At 38.8% G+C, this 21,669-nt stretch overlaps 1 protein-coding gene across 17 annotated transcripts in view; it reads right to left on the bottom strand.

Annotated features, from left to right (window-relative positions):
* FCHSD2 (FCH and double SH3 domains 2) overlaps positions 1-21,669 on the bottom strand; it is a 300,132-nt gene that overhangs the window by 75,408 nt on the left and 203,055 nt on the right. For all 17 annotated transcript variants that reach the window (XM_035264145.3, XM_078340290.1, XM_017977813.4 and 14 more), the window contains one exon: positions 20,102-20,224. In XM_035264145.3, the coding sequence (XP_035120036.1) occupies positions 20,102-20,224 (123 nt within the window). The remainder of the gene's footprint in view (positions 1-20,101; positions 20,225-21,669) is intronic.

The following is a 21,669-nucleotide window of genomic DNA, read 5'->3' as shown; positions in this document are numbered from 1 at the left end:
GGATTTTTATCCAATTTGCCAGTCTGTGTCTTTTGATTGGTGCATTTAGTCCATTTACATTTAGGGTTAATATTGTTATGTGTGAATTTGATACTGCCATTTTGATGCTAAGTGGCTGTTTTGCCCGTTAGTTGTTGTAGATTCTTCATTATGTTGATGCTCTTTAGCATTCAGTGTGATTTTGGAATGGCTGGTACTGGTTGTTCCTTTCTATGTGTAGTGTCTCTTTCAGGAGCTCTTGTAAAGCAGGCCTGGTGGTGACAAAATCTCTGAGTACTTGCTTGTTCGCAAAGGATTTTATTTTTCCGTCACTTCTGAAGCTCAGTTTGGCTGGATATGAAATTCTGGGTTGAAAGTTCTTTTCTTTAAGAATGTTGAATATTGGCCCCCACTCTCTTCTGGCTTGTAGTGTTTCTGCCGAGAGATCTGCTGTGAGTCTGATGGGCTTCCCTTTGTGGGTGACCCGACCTTTCTCTCTGGTTGCCCTTAGTATTTTCTCCTTCATTTCAACCTTGTTGAATCTGACGATTATGTGCCTTGGGGTTGGTCTTCTTGTGGAATATCTTTGTGGTGTTCTCTGTATTTCCTGCATTTGAGTGTTGACCTGTCTTGCTAGGTGGGGGAAATTTTCCTGGATGTTGTCCTGAAGAGTATTTTCCAGCTTGGATTCATTCTCTTCGTCCCCTTCTGGTACACCTATCAAACATAGGTTAGGTCTTCTCACATAGTCCCACATTTCTTGGAGACTTTGTTCATTCCTTTTTGCGCTTTTTTCTCTGATCTTGGTTTCTCGTTTTATTTCATTGAGTTGATCTTCGACTTCAGATATTCTTTGTTCTGCTTGGTCAATTCGGCTATTGAAACTTGTGCATGCTTCGCGAAGTTCTTGTATTGTGTTTTTCAGCTCCTTTAGTTCATTCATATTCCTCTCTAAGTTATCCATTCTTGTCATCATTTCCTCAAATCTTTTTTCAAGGTTCTTAGTTTCTTTGCATTGATTTAGAACATGTTCTTTTAGCTCATGGAAGTTTCTCATTATCCATCTTCTGAAGTCTAATTCCGTCATTTCATCACAGTCATTCTCCGTCCAGCTTTGTTCCCTTGCTGGTGAGGAGTTTTGGTCCTTTCTAGGAGGCGAGGTGTTCTGGTTTCGGGTGTTTTCCTCCTTTTTGCGCTGGTTTCTTCCCATCTTTGTGGATTTTTCCACTTGTCGTCTGCGTAGTTGCTGACTTTTCGATTGGGTCTCTTAGTGGACACCCAGATTGTTGGTGAAGTATTTCTGTTACTTGGTTTTCCTTCTACCAGTCTAGCCCCTTCGCTGTACGACTCCTGAGGTCCACTCCAGGCCCTGCTTGTCTGGGGTACACCTATAGCAGCTGCGAACAGTGAGGGATGCTACCAGTTTCTTTTTTTGCTATCTTTGTCCCAGGATGATGCCTGCCAAATGTCAGTCTTTTGGATATAGAGGGGTCAGGGAGCTGCTTGAGGAGACAGTCTGTACTTTATAGGAGCTCAATTGCTGAGCTGTGAGCTCTGTTGTTCATTCAGGGCTGTTAGGCTGCTATGTTTGATTCTGCTGCAACAGAGCTCATTAAAATACCCCTTTTTTTCTCAAATGCTCTGTCTTGGGGGGTTGGGGCTTTGCTTTTAGATGTCTGTTGAGGTGTCCTGCCCAGCTAGGAGGCAGTCTAATCACTATTTGACTGCCGAGGCTCCGCCCTGCTGTTGTGAGGCTCGCCCTGTTGCTGCAGGCTCTTGCTGTTCTGCCGCCCTGCAGCAGAGTCTGTCTGTTGTGGCGGGTTGCCTGGGCAATGGCAGGCTGCGTCAGCAGTGGGCGTGTATCTCAGTAGGGGCAGGTTGCCTCGGCAACTGCAGGCTGCGTCAGCAGTGGGCGTGTGTCTCAGTCGGGGCGGGTTGCCTCGGTAATGGTGGATGCCCCTCCCCCACGGAGCGCCTCAGGGACGGTCTCCACGGCGAGACCATTTGGAATTGTCATTTTGTCTGTCCCACTGCGGTATCCCACACGCTGTGTCCCTACAATCCCCTGGGCTGGCCCACTGCCCAAGTCCCTTTCAGTCTTGAGTTCAGCCCTCTCAAGTCTCAGGTTGCCGTTTCAACAGGGCACCCGTACAAGCGTGCCCTGTGGGGATCGCTGGGTAGGGCCGGCCGCCGCCACCCCAGCTGCCGGCTTCTCCAGGCAGAGCCTCTGCCTGAGGTCCCACGTCTCCTTATACTTTGGAATTTCCCCGTTCTGTGGGCAACAAAGATCAGTCTGAAAATGCAGCTCCGACTCACCTCTCCGCGGATTAACCGAGAGCTTCAATCCTGGGTCGTTCTCACAGCGCCATCTTGAGTCTCCCGGGTATACATTGCATTTTATTTACCAGTGCAATCCCAGTTCTCTCCTGCTTCCCTCCCCCTCACTCCACCAACCACTTATTGAGAGGGTTTACCAGGGCCAACATTACACATAGAGATGTGGAGGATATATAGATGAATAAGATGAATAAGACAAAAATTCCATCTTGAAATAATTTATAATCTGGAAACTGGGAGAATCAAATAGACTACATAATTAAAATACACCATGGAGTATGTAGAGTGTAGGAGGTGAGAACAAGGTGATATTTAATCCAGGCCAATGGGGTGAGATGAGGTGAGGAGTTGTTAGGAGCATATGGTCTGGGAAGGCTGGCTGAATAAACATATTCTCAAAGGGAAATGCACTTTGTTCTCTTTTTGGATTCCAGTTTTAAGCTAGAATAGTTGTGAAAGCTCATTACAGAGCCCTTAGTGCCTCTCTAATCATCATTCAGAAAAGCTAAGAGGATCACCTCTCAAGTTGCCAAACCTAACCTCAAGCACTATTAACCTTTTTGTTTTGTTTTGTTTCTCTTGAGGAGGAGGTTTCAATCTTTTAAAATTTTAAACTCTTTGTTATGGAAAGTTTCAAATACGTATGTAAGTAAAGACAACAGTAGAATGTATCCTCATATCTTCATCACCTAGTTTCCAAAACCTTCCTTTATGGCTAATATTCTTTCATCTTTAAGCCCACCTACCTCTTCCACCCCTCATTATACTGAAACAAGTTCCAGACATAACATTTCATCTATAAATATTTCAGTGTGACATCTTAAAGATAAGGATTCTTTTAAGAAAACATATCCATATTACAATTTACAGCAAGCACTTATAAATCAACAAGTTCTCAAACTTCCTTGTTTCTTTTTTACAAAAAAGCTTTTCAAAGCAGGATTCAAACACAGCCCCCACAGTGCAACTGCAGATGCTGTTTAGGTTTCTTTTCAAATACAAGTTTCTTTATCTTTCTCTCTTTTTCTCCCTCTTCTAATTTAATTGTTGAAGAAATCAGGTTTTTGTTCTGTTGAGTTTCCTATAGTCTTGGAAAAAATTACAAAGATGTAATTTTTATTACATTCTTGTAGTATTCTTTTTCCCGTATTTCCTATACATTGGAATTTTTAATTTGTTTGTTTTATTTATTTAATTGGGAAGGTAATGTTTACTTACATTAGGAGCCTTGCCTCTTTTTACACACAGCTGTAGTGGGCTGAATGATAGCCTCTCAAAAGATATGTCCGTGTCCTAATTCCCAAAACCTGTGAATGTTACTTCATTTGGCAAAAGGGACTTTGTAGAAGTCCAAGATTGAGTGTGGACAGGGTTGATTTCTTCTGAAAGTATTTCTTGTTGTATTATAGTTGGCCATTTTTTCCTGGTATCTTCACATGGTCTCCCTGTGCTTGTTTCTGTCCCACACTCCTTTTTTTTTTTTTTTTTTTTAGATGGGAGTTTCGCTCTTGTTACCCAGGCTGGAGTGCAATGGCGCGATTTTGGCTCACTGCACCTCCGCCTCCTGGGTTCAGGCAATTCTCCTGCCTCAGCATCCCGAGTAGCTGGGATTACAGGCACACGCCACCATGCCCAGCTAATTTTTTCTATTTTTAGTAAAGACGGGGTTTCACCATGTTGACCGGGATGGTCTTGATCTCTTGACCTTGTGATCCACCCGCCTCGGCCTCCCAAAGTGCTAGGATTACAGGCTTGAGCCACCGCGCCCGGCCCCACACTCCTTTTTTATTCAAAAGTTTTAACTTTCAATTTTTTGTGGGTATGTAGTAGGTATTTATATTCATGGGGTACATAAGATATTTTGATACAGGACTACAATGTAATAATCACATCAAGAGGCTGAGCGCGGTGGCTCATGTCTGTAATCCTAGCACTTTGGGAGGCCGAGGTGGGTGGATCACCTGAGGTCAGGAGTTCAAGACTTGCCTGGCCATCATGGTGAAACCCCATCTTTAAAAAAAAAAAAAAAAAAAAAAAATCACATCAAGGCAAATGGGGTATCCATCACCTCAAGGATTTACCCTTACTTTGTGTTACAAACAATCTAATTATACTTTTTTAGTTATTTGAAAACATATAATAAACTATTGTTGATGTAGTCAACCCTATTGTGCCACTGAATACTAGATCTTATTTATTCTATTTTTGTACTCATTAACCATCTTGACTCCCCCCGACACCTGACTATCCTTCCCAGACTCTGGTAACCATCCTTCTATTCTTTATCTCCAAAAGTTCAATTGTTTTAATTTTTAACTCTCACAAATAAATGGGAACATGTGAAATTTGGCTTTCTGTGCCTGGTTTATTTCACTTAACATAATGACCTCCAGTTTCATCTATATTGCTGTAAATGACAGGACCTCATTCTTTTTCATTGCTGAATAATACACCACTGTGTGTATATATATGTGTGTATACATACATATACACACATATATATACACACACATACACACACACACACACACACGTATACTGCATTTTCTTTATCTGCTCATCTGTTGATGGACACTTTGGTTGCTTCCAAATCTTGGCTATTGTGAATCGCCCTGCAATCAACATGGGAGTGCAAATATCTCTTTGATATATTGATTTCCTTTCTTTTGGGTATATACCTAGTAGTGAGATTGCTGAATCATATGGTAGCTCTATTTTTAGTCTGTTGAGGAACCACCCAACTGTTTTCCATAATGGTTGTACTAATTTACATTCCCAGCAACAGTGTACAAATGTTTCCTTTTCTCCACATCCTCACCAGCATCTGTGTTATTGCCTGTCTTTTGGTTAAAGCTACTTGAACTAGGGTGATACAATATCTCATTGTAGTTTTGATTTGCATTTCTCTGATGATCAATGATGTTGAGTACCTTTTCATATGCCTGTCTACCATTTATTATTAGTAGTATTTTTTGAGACAGGGTGTCACTCCATTACCCGGGTTAGAATGCAATGGTGTAATCTCAGCTCACTGCAGCCTCTGCCTCTCAGGCTCAAGAGATCCTCCCACCTCAGCTTCCTATAGATGTGTGCCACCATGCTGAGCTAAATTTTTGTATTTTTTGTAAAGGTGGGGTTTTGCCATGTTGCCCAGGTTAGTCTTGAACTCCTGGGCTCAAGCGATCTGCCCGCCTTGGCCTCCCACAGTGCTAGAATTACAGATGTGAGCTACTGGACCTTGCCCTGTCTGCTATTTATATGTCTTCTTTTGAGAAATGTCTATTAAGATCGCCCATTTTTAAACTGTATTATTAGATTTTTTTTCCTATAGAGTTGTTTGAGCTCCTTATATAGTCTCATTATTAATTACTTGTCATATGGATAGTTTGTAAATATTTTCTCCTGTTCTGTGGGTTGTGTCTTCACTTTGTTGATTGTTTTCTTTGCTGTGTAGAAACTTTTTAACTTGATGTGATCCTACTTGTCCATTTTTGCTTTGGTTGCCGGTGCTTGCAGGGTATTATTCAAGAATTCTTTGCCTAGTCCTATGTCTTAGAGAGTTTCCCAATGTTTTCTTTTAGTAGTTTCATAGTTTGAGGTCTTAGATTTGAGTCTTGAATTCATTTTGATTTTATTTTTGTATATGGCAAGAGATGGTGTCTTAATTCTTCTGCATATAAATATGAATATCCAGTTTCCCCAGCACCATTTATTGAAGAGTTGTCCTTTTTCCAATATATGTTCTTGGTAACTTTTTCAAAAATGAGTTCATTGCAGATGGGTGGATTTGATTCTAAGTTCTCTGTTTTGTTCCATTGGTATTTGTTTTTATGCCAGTACCATGCTGTTTTGGTTACTATAGCTTTGTAGTATAATTTGAAGTCACACAGTATGATTCCTCCAGTTTTGTTCTTTTTGTTTAGGACAGCTGGACAGCTTTGGTTATTCTGGGTCTTTTGTGGTTCTATAAAAATGTTAGGATTGTTTTTCCTATTTCTATGACGAATGCCACTGGTATTCTGATAGAGACTGCACTGAATCTGTAGACTGCTTTAGGTAGTAAAACATTTTAACAATATTGATTCTCCCAATCCATGAGCATGGAATATCTTTCCATTTGTTTGTGTCCTCTTCAATTCTTTCCTTCCTTCCTTCCCTCCCTCCCTCCTTGCTTTCTTCCTTCCTTCCTTTCTCAAGTGATTTTCCTGCCTCAGCCTCCCAATTTCTTTCATCAATGTTTTACAGTTTTTATTGTAAGAGATTTTTCACTTGAACATGGAATATCTTTCCATTTGCTCCTCCTCTCCTCTCCTCCCCTCCCATCCCCTCCCATCCCCTCCCCTCTTCTGTCTGTCTGTCTGTGTCTTTGTCTGGTTTTGGTATCAGGGTAAAGCTGGCCTAAGAGAATGAGTTGGAAAGTATTCCCTCCTCCTATATTTTTTGAAATAGTTTGAGTGAAATTGATATTAGTTCTCCTTTTAAGTGTATGGTAAAATTCAGCAGTAAAACCTAGTCCCAGGCTTTTCCTTGCTGAAAGACTTTCTATGACAGCTTTGATCTTGTTACTTGTTTTTTGTCTCTTCAGGTTTTGAATTTCTTTATGGTTCAGTCTTGGTAGCTGTATTAGTCCTTTCTCACATTGGTATAATGAACAACCTGAGACTGGGTAATGTATAAAGAAAAGAGGTTTAACTGACTCATGGTTCTGCAGTCTGTACAGGAAGCATAGCTGGGGAGGTTTCAGGAAACTTACAATCATGGCAGAAGGGGAAGAGGAAAAAGAGAAGGGGGAGGTGCTACATACTTTTAAACAACCAGATGTCATAAGAACTCACTCACTACCAGAGAATGGCAAGGGGAAGTTCACCCCCATGATCCATTTACCTCCCACCGGCCCCTCCTCCAACATTGAGATTTTATCCTTTTTTTTTTTTTTTTTTTGACAGAGTCTTGCTCTGTTGCTCAGGATGAAGTACAGTGGTGCAATCTTGGCTTACTGGACTTCTGCTCCCAGGTTCAAATGATTCTCACACTGTAGCCTCCCGAGCAGCTGGGATTTCAAGTGTGCGCTACTACACTCGGATACTTTTTGTATTTTTACAAAAACACAAAACAGGGTTTTGCCATGTTGGCCAGGCTGACCTCGAATTTCTGGCCTCAAGTGATCCACCTACCTTGGCCTCCCAAAGTGCTGCAATTACAGGTGTGAGCCACTATGCCCAGCCCAATTTATCCACTTCTTCTGGGTTTTCCAATTTATTGGCATATGTTGTTCTCAGTAGCTGCTAATGATCCTTTGAATTTCTGTAGTATTGTTTGTAATGTCTCCTTTTTCATTTCTGATTTTATTCATTTGGTTAATCTCTTGTTTTTTTTTCCTCACTAGTCTGGCTAAAGGTTTGTTGATTTTCAACAGTGAAGTCAAGCGTCAAATCACAAATAAACTCCCTTTCACAACTGACACACAAAAAATAAAATACCTAGAAATACAGCTAACAAGGGTAGCGGAGGACCTCTAAAAGGAGAACTGCAAAATCACTGCCTAAATAAATTAGAGATGACACAAACAAATGAAAAAGCATTCTGTGCTCATGGATAGAAAGAATCAATATCATAAAAATGGCCATACTGGCTAAGCTATTTATTTATTTGAGAAGGAGTCTCATTCTGTTGCCCAGGCTGTAGTGCAGTGGGTGCAATCTCAGCTCGTTGCAACCTGCACTTCCCGGGTTCAAGATTCTCCTGCCTCAGCCTCCCAAGTAGCTGGCACTATAGGTATGCACCAACACATCTGGCTAATTCTTGTATTTTTAATAGAGACAGGGTTTTACCATGTTGGCCAGGCTGATCTGGAACTCCTGACCTCAGGTGATCTGCCTGCCTTGGCCTCTCAAAGTGCTGGGATTACAGGTGAATCAGGTACCCAGCCTGCCCTAAGCAATTTAAAGATTCAATGCTATTCCCATTAAACTATCATTAATATTCTTAGGAGAACCAGAAAAAACTATTTTAAAATTCATACAGAACCAAAAAAGAGCCTGAATAGCCAAGACAATCCTAAGCAAAAAGAACAAAGCTAGAGGCATCAGGCTACCCAACTTCAAACTATACTATAGAGCTACATCAACCAGACAGCATGGTACCGGTACAAGAACAGACACACAGACCAATGAACCAGAACAGAGAACCCAGAAATAAGACTGAACATCTAAAGCCATCTGATCTTCAATAAACCTCACAAAAAGCAATCAGGAAAGGATTCCCTATTTAATAAATGGTGCTGGGATAACTGGCTAGCCATATGCAGAAAACTGAAACCAGATCCATTCCTTACACCGTATACAAAAATCAACTGGTCTAAAGACTTAATGGAAAACCCAAAACTATAAAAACCCTAGAATAAAACCTAGGCAATACCATTCAGAACATAGGCAGGGGCAAAGATTTCATGACGAAAACGCCAAAAGCAATTGCAACAAAGCAAAACTTAACAAATGGGATCTAATTAAACTTAAGAGCTTCTGCACAACAAAATAAACTGAGAAAAATTTTTTGAAAACTACACATCTGACAAAAGTCTAACACTCAGCATCTAAAAGGAACTTAAACAAATTTACAAGAAAAAAACAACTCCATTAAAAATCGGCAAAGGACATGAACAGACACTTCTGAAAATAAGACACACATGCAGCCAGCAATCATATGAAAAAAGTTCAACATCACTGATCATTTCAGAAATGCAAATCAAAACCACAATGAGATACCATCTCACAAAGGTAAGAATGGCTACTAATAAAAAAATTGAAAAACAACAAATGCTGGCAAGGTTGTAGAAAAAGAGGAACTTTTAGACTGTTGGTGGGAGTGTAAATTAGTTCAACCATTGTGGAAGACATGGTGGCAATTCCTCAAAGACCGAGAGACAGAAAAACCATTTTACCCAGCAATCCCATTACTGAGTATAATATACTCAAAGGAATATAAATTGTTCTATTATAAAGACATATGCCTGCTTATGTTCACTGCAGCACTATTCACAATAGCAAAGACATGTAATCAATCTAAATGACCATCAATGATAGACTGGATGTAGAAAATGTGTTACATATACACCACAGAATACTATGCAGTCATAACAAAGGATGAGAATATGTCCTTTGCAGGAACATGAACGGAGATGGAGGCCATTACCCTTAGCAAACTAATGTAGGAACAGAAAATCAAATATTACATGTTCTCATTTGTAAGTGGGAGCTAAATGATGAGAACACATGGACACAGAAAGGAACAACACATACTGCATGTGTGCCTACCACAGGGTGGACGGTGGGAGGAGAGAGAGAATCAGGAAAAATAATTAATGGGTACTAAGCTTAATACATGTGTGATGAAATAATCTGTACCAAACCCTCCATGACACAAGTTTACCTATGTAATCTGCACATCCTGCACATGTACCCTTGAACCTAAAATTAAATGGGGAAAACAAAGGTTTATTGATTTTGTTTATCTTTTCAAAAAACCAGTTTTTCACTTCATTGACCATTTGGTACACAACTTTTTTTTTTTTTTTTTTTTTAAACAGACAGGGTCTCACTCTGTTGCACAGGCTGGAGTACAGTAGCATGATCATAGCCTGCTGCAGCCTCCAATTCCTGGGCTCAAGTAATCCTTCCACTTCGGCCTCTTGAGTAGCTGAGACAACAAGCATGTATTACCATGCCTGACTTTTTTTTTTTTTTTTAATCAGGCCAATTAAAGATTAAAACTGGACTGTTTTGGAAGATGACTGTTATCTCTCTCTCCTTTTTTTTTTTTTTAACTGCATTTTAGGTTTTGGGGTACATGTGAAGAACATGTAAGATTGTTGCATAGGTACACACATGGCAGTGTGGGTTGCTGCCTTCCTCCCCATCACCTATATCTGGCACTTCTGCCCATTTTAACCTACCCCAACTCCCCACGCCCCACTGTCCCTCCCCTAGATCCCCCCCACAGACCCCAGTGTGTGATGCTCCCTTCCCCGTGTACATCTGTTCCCATTGTTCAACACCCGTCTACGAGTGAGAACATGCGGTGTTTCCTTTTCTGTTCTTGTGTCAGTTTGCTGAGAATGATGGTTTCCAGGTTCATCCATGTCCCTACAAAGAACAAGAACTCATTGTTTTTTATGGCTGCATAGTATTCCATGGTGTATATGTGCCACATTTTCCCTGTCCAGTCTATCATCAACGGGCATTTGGGTTAGTTCCAAGTCTTTGTTATTGTAAACAGTGCCGCAATGAACATTCCTGTGCGTGTGTCCTTATAATAGAATGATTTATAATCCTTTGGATATATACACAGTAATGGGATTGCTGGGTCAAATGAAATTTTTTTTTTTTTTTTTTTTTGAGACAGAGTTTTGCTCTTGTTACCCAGGCTGGAGTGCAATGGCGCGATCTCAGCTCACCGCAACCTCCGCCTCCTGGGTTCGGGCAATTCTCCTGCCTCAGCCTCCTGAGTAGCTGGGATTACAGGCACGCACCACCGTGCCCAGCTAATTTTTTGTATTTTTAGTAGAGACGGGGTTTCACCATGTTGACCAGGATGGTCTCGATCTCTTGACCTCGTCATCTGCCCGCCTCGGCCTCCCAAAGTGCTGGGATTATAGGCTTGAGCCACTGCGCCCGGCCTCAAATGGAATTTCTATTTCAAGGTCCTTGAGGAATCTCCACACTGTCTTCCACAATGGTTGAACTAATTTACACTCCCACCAACAGTGTAAAAGTGTTCCTATTTCTCCACATCCTCTCCAGCATCTATCGTCTCCAGATTTTTTAATGATCGCCATTCTAACTGGCATGAGATGGTATCTCAGTGTAGTTATGATTTGCATTTCTCTAATGACCAGTGATGATGAGCATTTTTTCATATGTTTGTTGGCCTCACATGTCTTCTTTCATAAAGTGTCTGTTCATATCCTTCTCCCACTTTTGAATGGGCTTGTTTTTTTTGTTTTAAATCTGTTTTAGTTCTTTGTAGATTCTGCATATTAGCCAGAATTTGACTTTCTCCTTTCCTAATTAAATACCCTTTATTTCTTTTTCTTGCCTGACTGCTCTGACTAGAACTTCCAATACTATATTGAATAGGAGTGGTGAGAGAGGGAATCCTTGTCTAGTGCCAGATTTCAAAGGGAATGCTTTCAGTTTTTGCCCATTCAGTATGATACTGACTGTGGGTTTGTCATAAACAGGTTTTATTATTTTGGGATTAATTCCATCAATAACTAGTTTATTGAGGGTTTTTAGCATAAAGGGCTGTTCAATATTGTCAAAGGCCTTCTCTACATCTATTGAGATAATCATGTGGTTTTTGTCTTTGGTCCTGTTTATGTAGTGAATTATGATTACAGACTTGTATATGTTGAACCAGCCTTGCATCCTCAGGATGAAGCCTACTTGATCATGGTGGATGAGCTTTTTGATGTGCTGTTGCAATCGGTTTGCCAGTATTTTATTGAAGATTTTTACCTCTATGTTCATCATGGATATTGGCCTGAAGTTATCTTTTCTTGCTGAGTCTCTGCCGGGATTTGGTATCAGGATGATGTTGGCCTCATAAAATGATTTGGGAAGGATTCCCTCTTTTTGGATTGTTTGGAATATTTTCAGAAGGAGTAGTACCAGCTCCTCTTTGTATGTCTGGTAGAATTCAGCTGTGAACCCATCTGGACCTGGGCTTTTTTTGGGTGGTAGACTCTTAATTGCTGCCTCAACTTTAGCCCTTGTTATTGGTCTATTCAGGGTTTCAACTTCTTCCTGGTTTAGGCTTGGGAGGATGAAAGTGTCCAGGAATTTATCCATTTCTTCCAGGTTTACTAGTTTATGTGCATAGAGTTGTTTCTAATAATCTCTGATGATGGTTTGTATTTCTGTGGAATCTGTGGTGATATCCCCTTTATCATTTTTTATTGCAAGTATTTGATTATTCTCTCTTTTCTTTTTTGTTAATCAGACTAGTGGTCTATTTTGTTGATCTTTTAGAAAAACCAGCTCCTGGATTTATTGATTTTTTTGAAGCATTTTTTGTGTCTCTATCTCCTTCAGTTCTGCTCTGATCTTAGTTATTTCTTGTCTTCTGCTAGGTTTTGAGTTTTTTTGATCTTGCTCCTCCAGCTCTTTCAATTTTGATGATATGGTGTCAATTTTAGATCTTTCCTTGCCTCTCATGTGGGCATTTATTGCTATATATTTTCCTCTAGACACTGCTTTAAATGCGTACCAGAGATTCTGGTACGTTGTGTCTTCGTTCGTGTTGGTTTTGAAGAACATCTTTATATTGGCCTTCATTTCATTGCTTATCCAGTCAACATTCAAGAGCCAGTTGTTCAGTTTCCATGAAGCTGTGCGGTTCTGAGTTAGTTTCTGAATTCGTTTATGAATTCTGAGTTCTAACTTGATTGTACTGTGGTCTGAGAGACTGTTATGATTTCCGTTCTTTCACATTTGCTGAGGAGTGATTTACTTCCGATTATGTGGTCAATTTTAGAGTAGGTGTGACGTGGTGCTGAGAAGAATGCATATTCTGTGGATTTGGGGTGGAGAGTTCTGTAAATGTCTGTTAGGTTTGCTTGTTCCAGGTCTGAGTTCAAGTCCTGGATATCCTTGTTAATTTTCTGTCACGTTGATCTGTCTAATATTGACAGTGGAGTGTTAAAGTCTCCCACTATTATTGTGTGGGAGTCTAAGTCTCTTTGTAAGTCATTAAGGACTTACTTTATGTATCTGGGTGCTCCTGTATTGGGTGAGTATATATTTAGGATTGTTAGCTCTTCTTGTTGCATTGATCCTTTTACCATTATGTAATGTCCTTCTTTGTCTCTTTTGATCATGGTTGGTTAAAGTCTATTTTATCAGAGACCAGGATTGCAACTCCTGCTTTTTTTTTGCTCTCCATTTGCTTGGTAAATCTTCCTCCATCCCTTTATTTTGAGCCTTTGTGTATCCTTGCATGTGAGAGGGGTTTTCCAGATACAGCACACTGATGGGTTTTGGCTTTTTATCCAATTTGCCAGTCTGTGTGTTTTGATTGGGGCATTTAGCCCATTTACACTTAGGGTTAATATTGTTATGTGTGAATTTGATCCTGCCATTTGATGCTGATTGTTTTGCCTGTTATTTGATGCAGTTTCTTCATTGTGTCAATGCTATTTACCATTTGGTATGTTTTTAGCATGGCTGGTACTGGTTGTTCCTTTCTATGTTTAGTGCTTCTTTCAGGAGCTCTTGTAAAGCAGGCCTGGTGGTGAGGAAATCTGAGTAATTGCTTGTTCGTAAAGAATTTTATTTCTCCTTTGCTTATGAAACTTAGTTTGGCTAGATATGAAATTTTATTTCTCCTTCGCTTATGAAACTTAGTTTGGCTATTTACCATTTGGTATGCTTTTGGCATGGCTGGTACTGGTTGTTCCTTTCTATGTTTAGTGCTTCTTTCAGGAGCTCTTGTAAAGCAGGCCTGGTGGTGAGGAAATCTGAGAATTGCTTGTTCGTAAAGAATTTTATTTCTCCTTCGTTTATGAAACTTAGTTTGGCTGGATATGAAATTCTGGGTTGAAAGTTCTTTTCTTTAAGGATGTTGAATATTGGCCCCCACTCTCTTCTGGCTTGTAGGGTTTCTGCTGAGAGATCTGCTGTGAGTCTGATGGGCTTCCCTTTGTGGGTAACCTGACCTTTCTCTCTGGCTGCCCTTAGCATGTTCTCCTTCATTTCAACCCTGGTGAATCTGACGATTATGTGCCTTGGGGTCATACTTCTTGAGGAATATCTTTGTGGTGTTCTCTGTATTTCCTGGACTTGAATATTAACCTGCCTTGCTAGGTTGGGGAAGTTTTCCTGGATAATATCCTGAAGAGTGTTTTCCAGTTTGGATTCGTTCTCTCCATCACATTCAAGTACACCTATCAAATGTAGATTAGGTCTTTTCACATAATCCCATGTTTCTTGGAGGTTTTGTTCATTTCTTTTTATCCTTTTTTCTCTAATCTTGACTTCTCGTTTTATTTCATTGAGTTGATCTTCGACCTCAGATCCTTTCTTCTGTTTGGTCAATTTGGCTATTGAAACTTGTGTATGCTTTGTGAAGTTCTTGTGTAGTGTTTTTTCGAACAGTTCATTTATATTCCTTGCTAAGCTTTTTATTCTCGTTAACATTTTGTCAAACCTTTTTTTCAAGGTTCTTAGTTTCTTTGCATTGGGTTAGAACATGTTCTTTTAGCTCAGAGAAGTTTCTTACTACCCACCTTCTGAAGCCTGTTTCTGTCAATTCATCAGACTCATTCTCCATCCAGCCTTGTTCCCTTGCTGGTGAGGAGTTGTGATCCCTTAGAGGAGGAGAAGAGTTCTGGTTTTGGGTGTTTTCATCCTTTTTGCGCTGGTCTTTGTAGTTGTTGACTTTCAGATGGGGTCTCTGAGTGGACAACCAGTTTGTTGATGATGAAGTTATTTCTTTCTGTTTCTTAGTTTTCCTTCTAACAGTCAGGCTCCTCTGCTGTAGGACTGCTGGAGGTCCACTCCAGATCCTGATTGCCTGAGGGTCATTCTCTGTGCTCTTGCTGGAAGCTGCAATCCAGAGCTTCTCCTAATTGGCCATTTGGATACCTCCTCCTCCATGCCTGACTAATTTTTATAATTTTTTTGTAGAGACAGGGTCTCGCTATGTTACCTGGGCTGCTCTTGAACTCCTTAGCTCAAGCAATCTTCCCACCTTGGCTTCTAAAGTATTGGGATTACAAGCATGAGCCACTGTGCGCAACTTCCTTTGTTCACTTTTAAATTGGGTTGTCTTTGATGTTGAGTTGTAAGAATTCTTTGTATATTCTAAATATTCCATTTTTATCAGATATGTAATGTGCAAATATTTTGTCTCATTACTTGGGTTGATTTCATGTTCTTGATAATGTCCTTTGATGCACAAAAGGTTTTTAATTGATTATCTATGTTTTTTCTTCTTGCCTGTGCTTTCAATGTCAAATCTAAGAAAGAACTGCCAAACCAAGGTCATAAAGATCTATCTATATTTTCTCTTGTAAGTTAGATCACTGCTCCATTGAGTTGATTTTGTGAGGTAAGGGCTCACGACTTCATTGAACTTCATTTTTTTTTTTTTTTTTTTTGAGACAGTCTCGCTCTGTTGCCCAGGCTGGAGTGCAGTGACGCAATCTCAACTCACTGCAACCTCTGCCTCCCAAGTTTGAGAGATTCTCCTGCCTCAGCCTCCTAATTCGCTGGGATTAGAGGCATGTGCCACCATACCTGGCTAATTTTGTATTTTTAGAGAGATGGGGTTTCACCATATTGGTCAGGCTGGTCTTGAACTCCTGACCTTGTGATCTGCCTGCCTCAGCCTCCCAAAGTGCTGGGATTACAGGCATGAGCCACTACGCCTGGCCTGAACTTCATTCTTTCGCATGTGGCTATCCAGCTGTCCCAGAAGCTTTTTTGTTTTTTTTTTAAAAATTTTTTTAGTTTTTTTTTTTTTTTATTTTTGGAGACAGAGTCTTGTTCTGTCACCAGGTACCAGGCTGGAGTACAGTGGCACGATCTCGGCTCACTGCAACCTCTGCCTCCTGGGTTCAAGCAATTCTCCTGCCTCAGCCTCTCAAGTAGCTGGGACTACAGACATGCACCACCACAACCAGCTAATTTTATATTTTAGTAGAGACAGGGTTTCACTATGTTGGCCAGGAGGGTCTCGATCTCTTGACCTCATGATCCACCCGCCTTGGCCTCCCAGAGTGCTGGGATTACAGGCGTGAGCCACTGCACCCGGCCTCCCAGAACCTTTTTCTAAAGAGAATATTCTTTATCTATTGAATAGTTATGACAACTTTGTTGCAAATCAATTGACCATAGGTGTTCAGGATTATTTCTGAAGTCTCAATTCTATTTCATTGGTCTATATGTCTATACTTACGTCCATATCACACTATCTTTACTACCATAACTATATAGTAAGTTATGAAATTGGTAAGTATGAGTTCTCCAACTTTATTTTTCTGTTTCAATACTGTTTAGAATATTCATGGCCCCTTGTAGTTCCATATTAATTTGAGGACTGGCCCAGGTATGGTGGCTCATGCTTGTAATCCTAGCACTTTGGGAGGCTAAGGCAGGTGAATCAGTTGAAGTCAGGAGTTCAAGACCAGACTGGCTAACATGGTGAAACCCCATCTTGACTAAAAATATAAAAAAAGTAGCCAGGTATGATGGCATATGCCTGTAATTATAGCTATTTGGGAGGCTGAGGCAGGAGAATTGCTTGAACCCCAAAGCTGAGCTCACGCCACTGCACTCCAGATTGGGTGACAGAGTAAGACCCTGTCTCAAATTAAAAAAAAACAATTAAGGACTGGCTTTTCCATTTCTGAAAAAAAAGGCTATTCCATATCAAAAAGGAATTCTGATAGAGACTACACTGAATCTGTAGATCACTTTGGGGAATATTACAATATTAGCAATACAAAATCTCCCAATCCATCAACATCTATTATATGCATTTATTGAAGTATTTTATTTCTTTCAGCAATGTTTCCTAGTTTTCAGTGTACAGGTCTTAAACTCCTTTTGTTAAATTTATTCCCAAGTAGTTTATTCTTTGAGTATTATTGTAGTTGGAATTATTTTCTTAACTTTCTTTTTGGATGATTCATTGATGGAATATAGAGATGCAACTGATTTTTGTGTTTTTATCTTATACTTTGCTAAATTTATCACCTCTAGTAATTTTCTTAATGGATTATCTGAGAGTTATAAATATAATCATGTCATCTGCAAGGACACGTATTTTAATTCCTCTTTTTCAATTTAGATGTCTTTTATTTATTTTTCTTACTGAATTGCTCTGGCTAGGACTTCCAATACAATGGTTAATAGCAGTGGTGAAAATGGGTATCCTTGCCTTGTTCCTGATATTAGCAGGGGAAGCTTTCCGTTTTTCATTATTGAATACGATATTGGTTGTAGGGTTTTCACAAATGCTATAATGTTATTTAAGTTTCCTTCTTTTCTAGTTTGCTGAGTGTTTATCACAAAAAAGTACCGAATTTTGTCAAGTGCTTTTTCTGTGTCTATTGAAATGATCATAAGGTTTCTTCTTCCTTTTACTTACCTGTTTTTGGTTAGACTTCAAGGTATTAAGAACAGTAACACTTCCAAATAAATGTGGAATAACACTGTTATTTTCTGAATTCTTAAATGAGCTTTGTTTATTAATTGGTAGAGTTTCCTTATGGAGACAAAAAGCAAGCAAACTATAAAGGCCAGCAGAGCTATCTTTGGAGTTACTATCCTAGAGAAAATACCTATGACAACATCTGCTTCAGTTACATATACAAAGCATTTCATAAAATATTAAGGAGAAAAGCAAGCTTTATAAATAATTAAAATTTAACAAAAGCTCCTAGGGCCGTCTGTTTCCATTTAGGGGATGAATGGTATAGAAAGCACTTTAACATTTACAGTATGTTGTTATGAACTGCCATCAAAATATCTTTTGGAATATGTCACATTTTGAACAAAGTAATAATGATATAAAATAAATAAAAATTTAAAAGTGTCAAACTTCTCTTTGGGTTGCTTTCAGCAGTATAACAAGAGCAGCGCAACAAGCTCTTTATAACAGAAAAGCATATGGCATCAAACTTGCAGGCCTCTTCTGGTACTTGGAACAAAAGGGCACGACTCCTAGAGACATTATTCTTATTAAATTTTTATTCCTACCACTTTCGATTTAAATGTAAGAGCATCTCATTTATTCCTCATCCCTGGGGAGTAAGATACTCATATGAGTGAATGCAGAAAATAAAAGCTTATCTCTTTATGTGTTCAAACTAGTTCATAAATTCTTAATTCATTTTCTATTAAAATAATACAAGCTAAAGAGAATATAGTAGAAGAGCATGGAAAGTACTATGCGTGCATGTGTAACCTCAGGCCAAGTCAGATAATTTTCTGAGTCCAATTTCCTTTATATAAATGAACACAGTAATGACAACCTCAAGGGATTCAAGACATACTCCATGCTAAAAGTCCTAGGAAATTATTAAGAATGTGTAAAATATTAGCTATCTGTTATGACTACAATGTTTACATGTTTTATAAACTAAGGGTAATGTATCCAGTCCAACTTATTCTTGGAAAAAAGGATTTCAAAGAATTTTGCTAGGAGATAACCTCTCTGATAAAAGTAGAGAAAATGTAATTGGATTAAAAAATACAATTTATAATAAAATTAGAAATAAAAATGTCACCCTACCACATATTCCAACTGAATGAAAACTGCAAAACTCATTTCTAAATAATCATGGTTAATAAGGAGAAAAAAATAGAATAACAAAAGCCCTATATATCATACAATTTGGTTTAAGCAGAAAGATACTTTTTAAAAAGCTTTAAATGTATTTACTTAGAAACAAGAAAGACTGAAAACATGGGATCTAAATAGAAAAAGAAGCTTGAGAAAGAATAACATAAACTGTAAAACAGTAGAAAGAAATAATGAAGATTAAGGCAAAAATTAAGGAAATAGAAACAACACAGAGAAGCGGAACAAAGGTCATTTTATCTCGTGCTTGGCAAAGATTAATAGACTGACAAGTCTGGTCAAAATAAGACAGAGGGCGCAAACAATATTAAAAATAAAAACAGAGACAAAACTAGAAGCAAACATGTTTATAAACCAATTTATGACATCAAATCTGATAACTTAAATGAGACGGACAATTGTCTAGGAAAAGTTACCCAAAGATACTGAAAAAGAAATAGAACGGGCCAGGCGCGGTGGCTCACACCTGTAATCCCAGCACTTTGGGAGGCCGAGGCGGGTGGATCACGAGCGGTCAAGAGATCGTGACCATCCTGGTCAACATGGTGAAACCCCGTCTCTACTAAAAATACAAAAAATTAGCTGGGCATGGTGGCGCGTGCCTGTAATCCCAGCTACTCAGGAGGCTGAGGCAGGAGAATTGCCTGAACCCGGGAGGCGGAGGTTGCGGTGAGCCGAGATCGCGCCGAGCCGAGATCGCGCCATTGCACTCCAGCCTGGGTAACAAGAGCGAAACTCCGACTCAAAACAAACAAACAAACAAACAAAAAACATTTACTAACCACAGGAACTATTTACCTTCCAAAAGACAGTTTCACAACTGTAAAACATTTTAATCTATCAAATCTTGAAGAAAAGTCATTACATTTATTTTCTCTGCATACAATGTGACATGTCAGCAAACCTGATGGATAGCAACACTTAAATAAAGACTGCTATCGAAAAATGACAGCATATATATAGTAGGGCTTAATTTGTAAAATAAAAACAAAAAACACAAAAACCAAGACATTGAAGTATTTGTTTCTATATCAATTATAAAATGCTCCTTTTCTCTTTGTGCTCTTATAATACTCTTCGTACTGACACACAACCTATTGTTTCCCCCATGTGAACAGAATGTATTCAAACTCTGGGTAGAAGTTCAAATCCTTCTCAAAGGCAATGCATAGGGCAATGGACCAATGTTCTAAGCCAGCTTGTATCACCGCCTTCCTTTTTGCCCTTAGTGCATCTTCACTAACTCATCAACAAGGAGAATAGAATCTCCTCCAACTTTGTTAGAAGGAATGCTGTTTCCAGGAAATTTGTCCTTAAATGCCTTCTTCTAATATCACTGCTACCTTCATTCTCTTTGTATGCAGAAATACTTTAGCTTCTAAGTTGGATAACACTATACATTGCACTAAAGGTAACTTACCTTGCTGGAGTTTTCTAATAAAAACTGGAATGTGTTCTGCACAGCTTGGCATGTTTCTAGCTCAGTCCTGCTGAAGGTTATTAAATAATCCTTGAGATGATCATACACATTTCCATCCAGAGCCTGTAACACAGGAGTAAATAAAAGCAGAAAAAACTATAGTAAAGCTTTGACACATGATACCTTGCCTATGAGAAAAGTAGGTATGTTGTTTAAAATTTGTTAATAATAAATGGACAAAAGATCCAGATTGTAAGTAAATATGAACAGTTACCAATCACTTCAGAAAATGTTGAATCTCTCTAATAAACAAGAACTAAAAAAGGTAAGATCCAATATTAGTAAAGCTGTGGGAAAATAGGACACAACTTAGAGACAAAATGAGTGGGTTCTGATCTTTCCTAATCTGGTTAAGCGTAGGAGTTAAGTGAAATAATAAATGTGAAAGGATGCAGGTGCAGTGCCTGGAAAAGAGTAGATACTCTATAACAATCTCCTCCATTTTCCCCCAAACCATTATTCGTAGGATTATAAATTAGTGTATGTATATTTATTAAACAGCAGTCGAATAAAAAACACAATAAAAATATTTAAAAATGAAAAGCGACTCAGAGATACTGCTCTGGGGAGGAAAAAACCAGTGTAATATCTATGAAGGGTTTGAAAACTCTTATTTCCTTAAACATCTGTAACAGGAATCTTTGAAACCAAAACAAAAAAAAAAGAGAGAGAGAGAAAAAAATCACTGAACATCTGAGAAATAATTAAGCTATGATGTATACTGCCACCAAAATAAAACCTGTGGAAACTGTATAGATGAAAAGTATGCACCAAATAATTTTAGATTAAAAAAAGAATATATATATATATACACATACTAGCAACAACTATGGAAAAATATGATAATAATTAATAATAACAATAATCAAAGTTCTGAAGTCTTGCCAATCAGTAGAGGTAAAAATCGCAGTATAAAATTCACCCAATATAAGTCACCATTTTAACAATTTTAAAGTGTACAACTCAATGGCTTTTAGTACACTGACGAAGCTGTATAACAATTTCCATTATCTAATTCTACTACTTCTCCAAAAACACTGTACTAGTTAAGTACTCATTCTCCATCCACCAGTCTGCTTTCTACTTGTATGGATTTGCCTACTCTGGATATTTCATATAAATGAAATGATATACTACATGACTTTTTATGCCTGGCTTCTGTCACTCAGCATAATATTTTGAAGGTTCATTGATTTGTTAAGTACTTCATTCCTTTTTACAGGTTAATAATATTCTGTTGTACCACATTTCGTTTATCAGGTGATATAAATTTGCCTTTTCCCCACTTTTTGACTATTATAAATAATGCTGCTATGAATATTTGTGTACAAGTTTTTGTTTGAGCACTTTTTCCATTTCTTTTGGGAATGTACCCAGGAATGGAATTGCTGGGTCATATGATAAACTTCTATGTTTAATTTTGAGGAACTGTCAAACTGCTTTCCACAGTGACTGCAACATTTTACCTTTCTACTAGCAATGTTATGAGTGTTCAAATTCTCTAGACC

The sequence above is a fragment of the Callithrix jacchus genome, chromosome 10 (genome assembly GCF_049354715.1).
Source record: "Callithrix jacchus isolate 240 chromosome 10, calJac240_pri, whole genome shotgun sequence".
NCBI classification, from domain to species: Eukaryota; Metazoa; Chordata; class Mammalia; order Primates; family Cebidae; genus Callithrix; species Callithrix jacchus.
The sequence above is the reverse complement of the archived record's forward strand: the minus strand, read 5'-3'. Positions and strand labels throughout refer to the sequence as shown.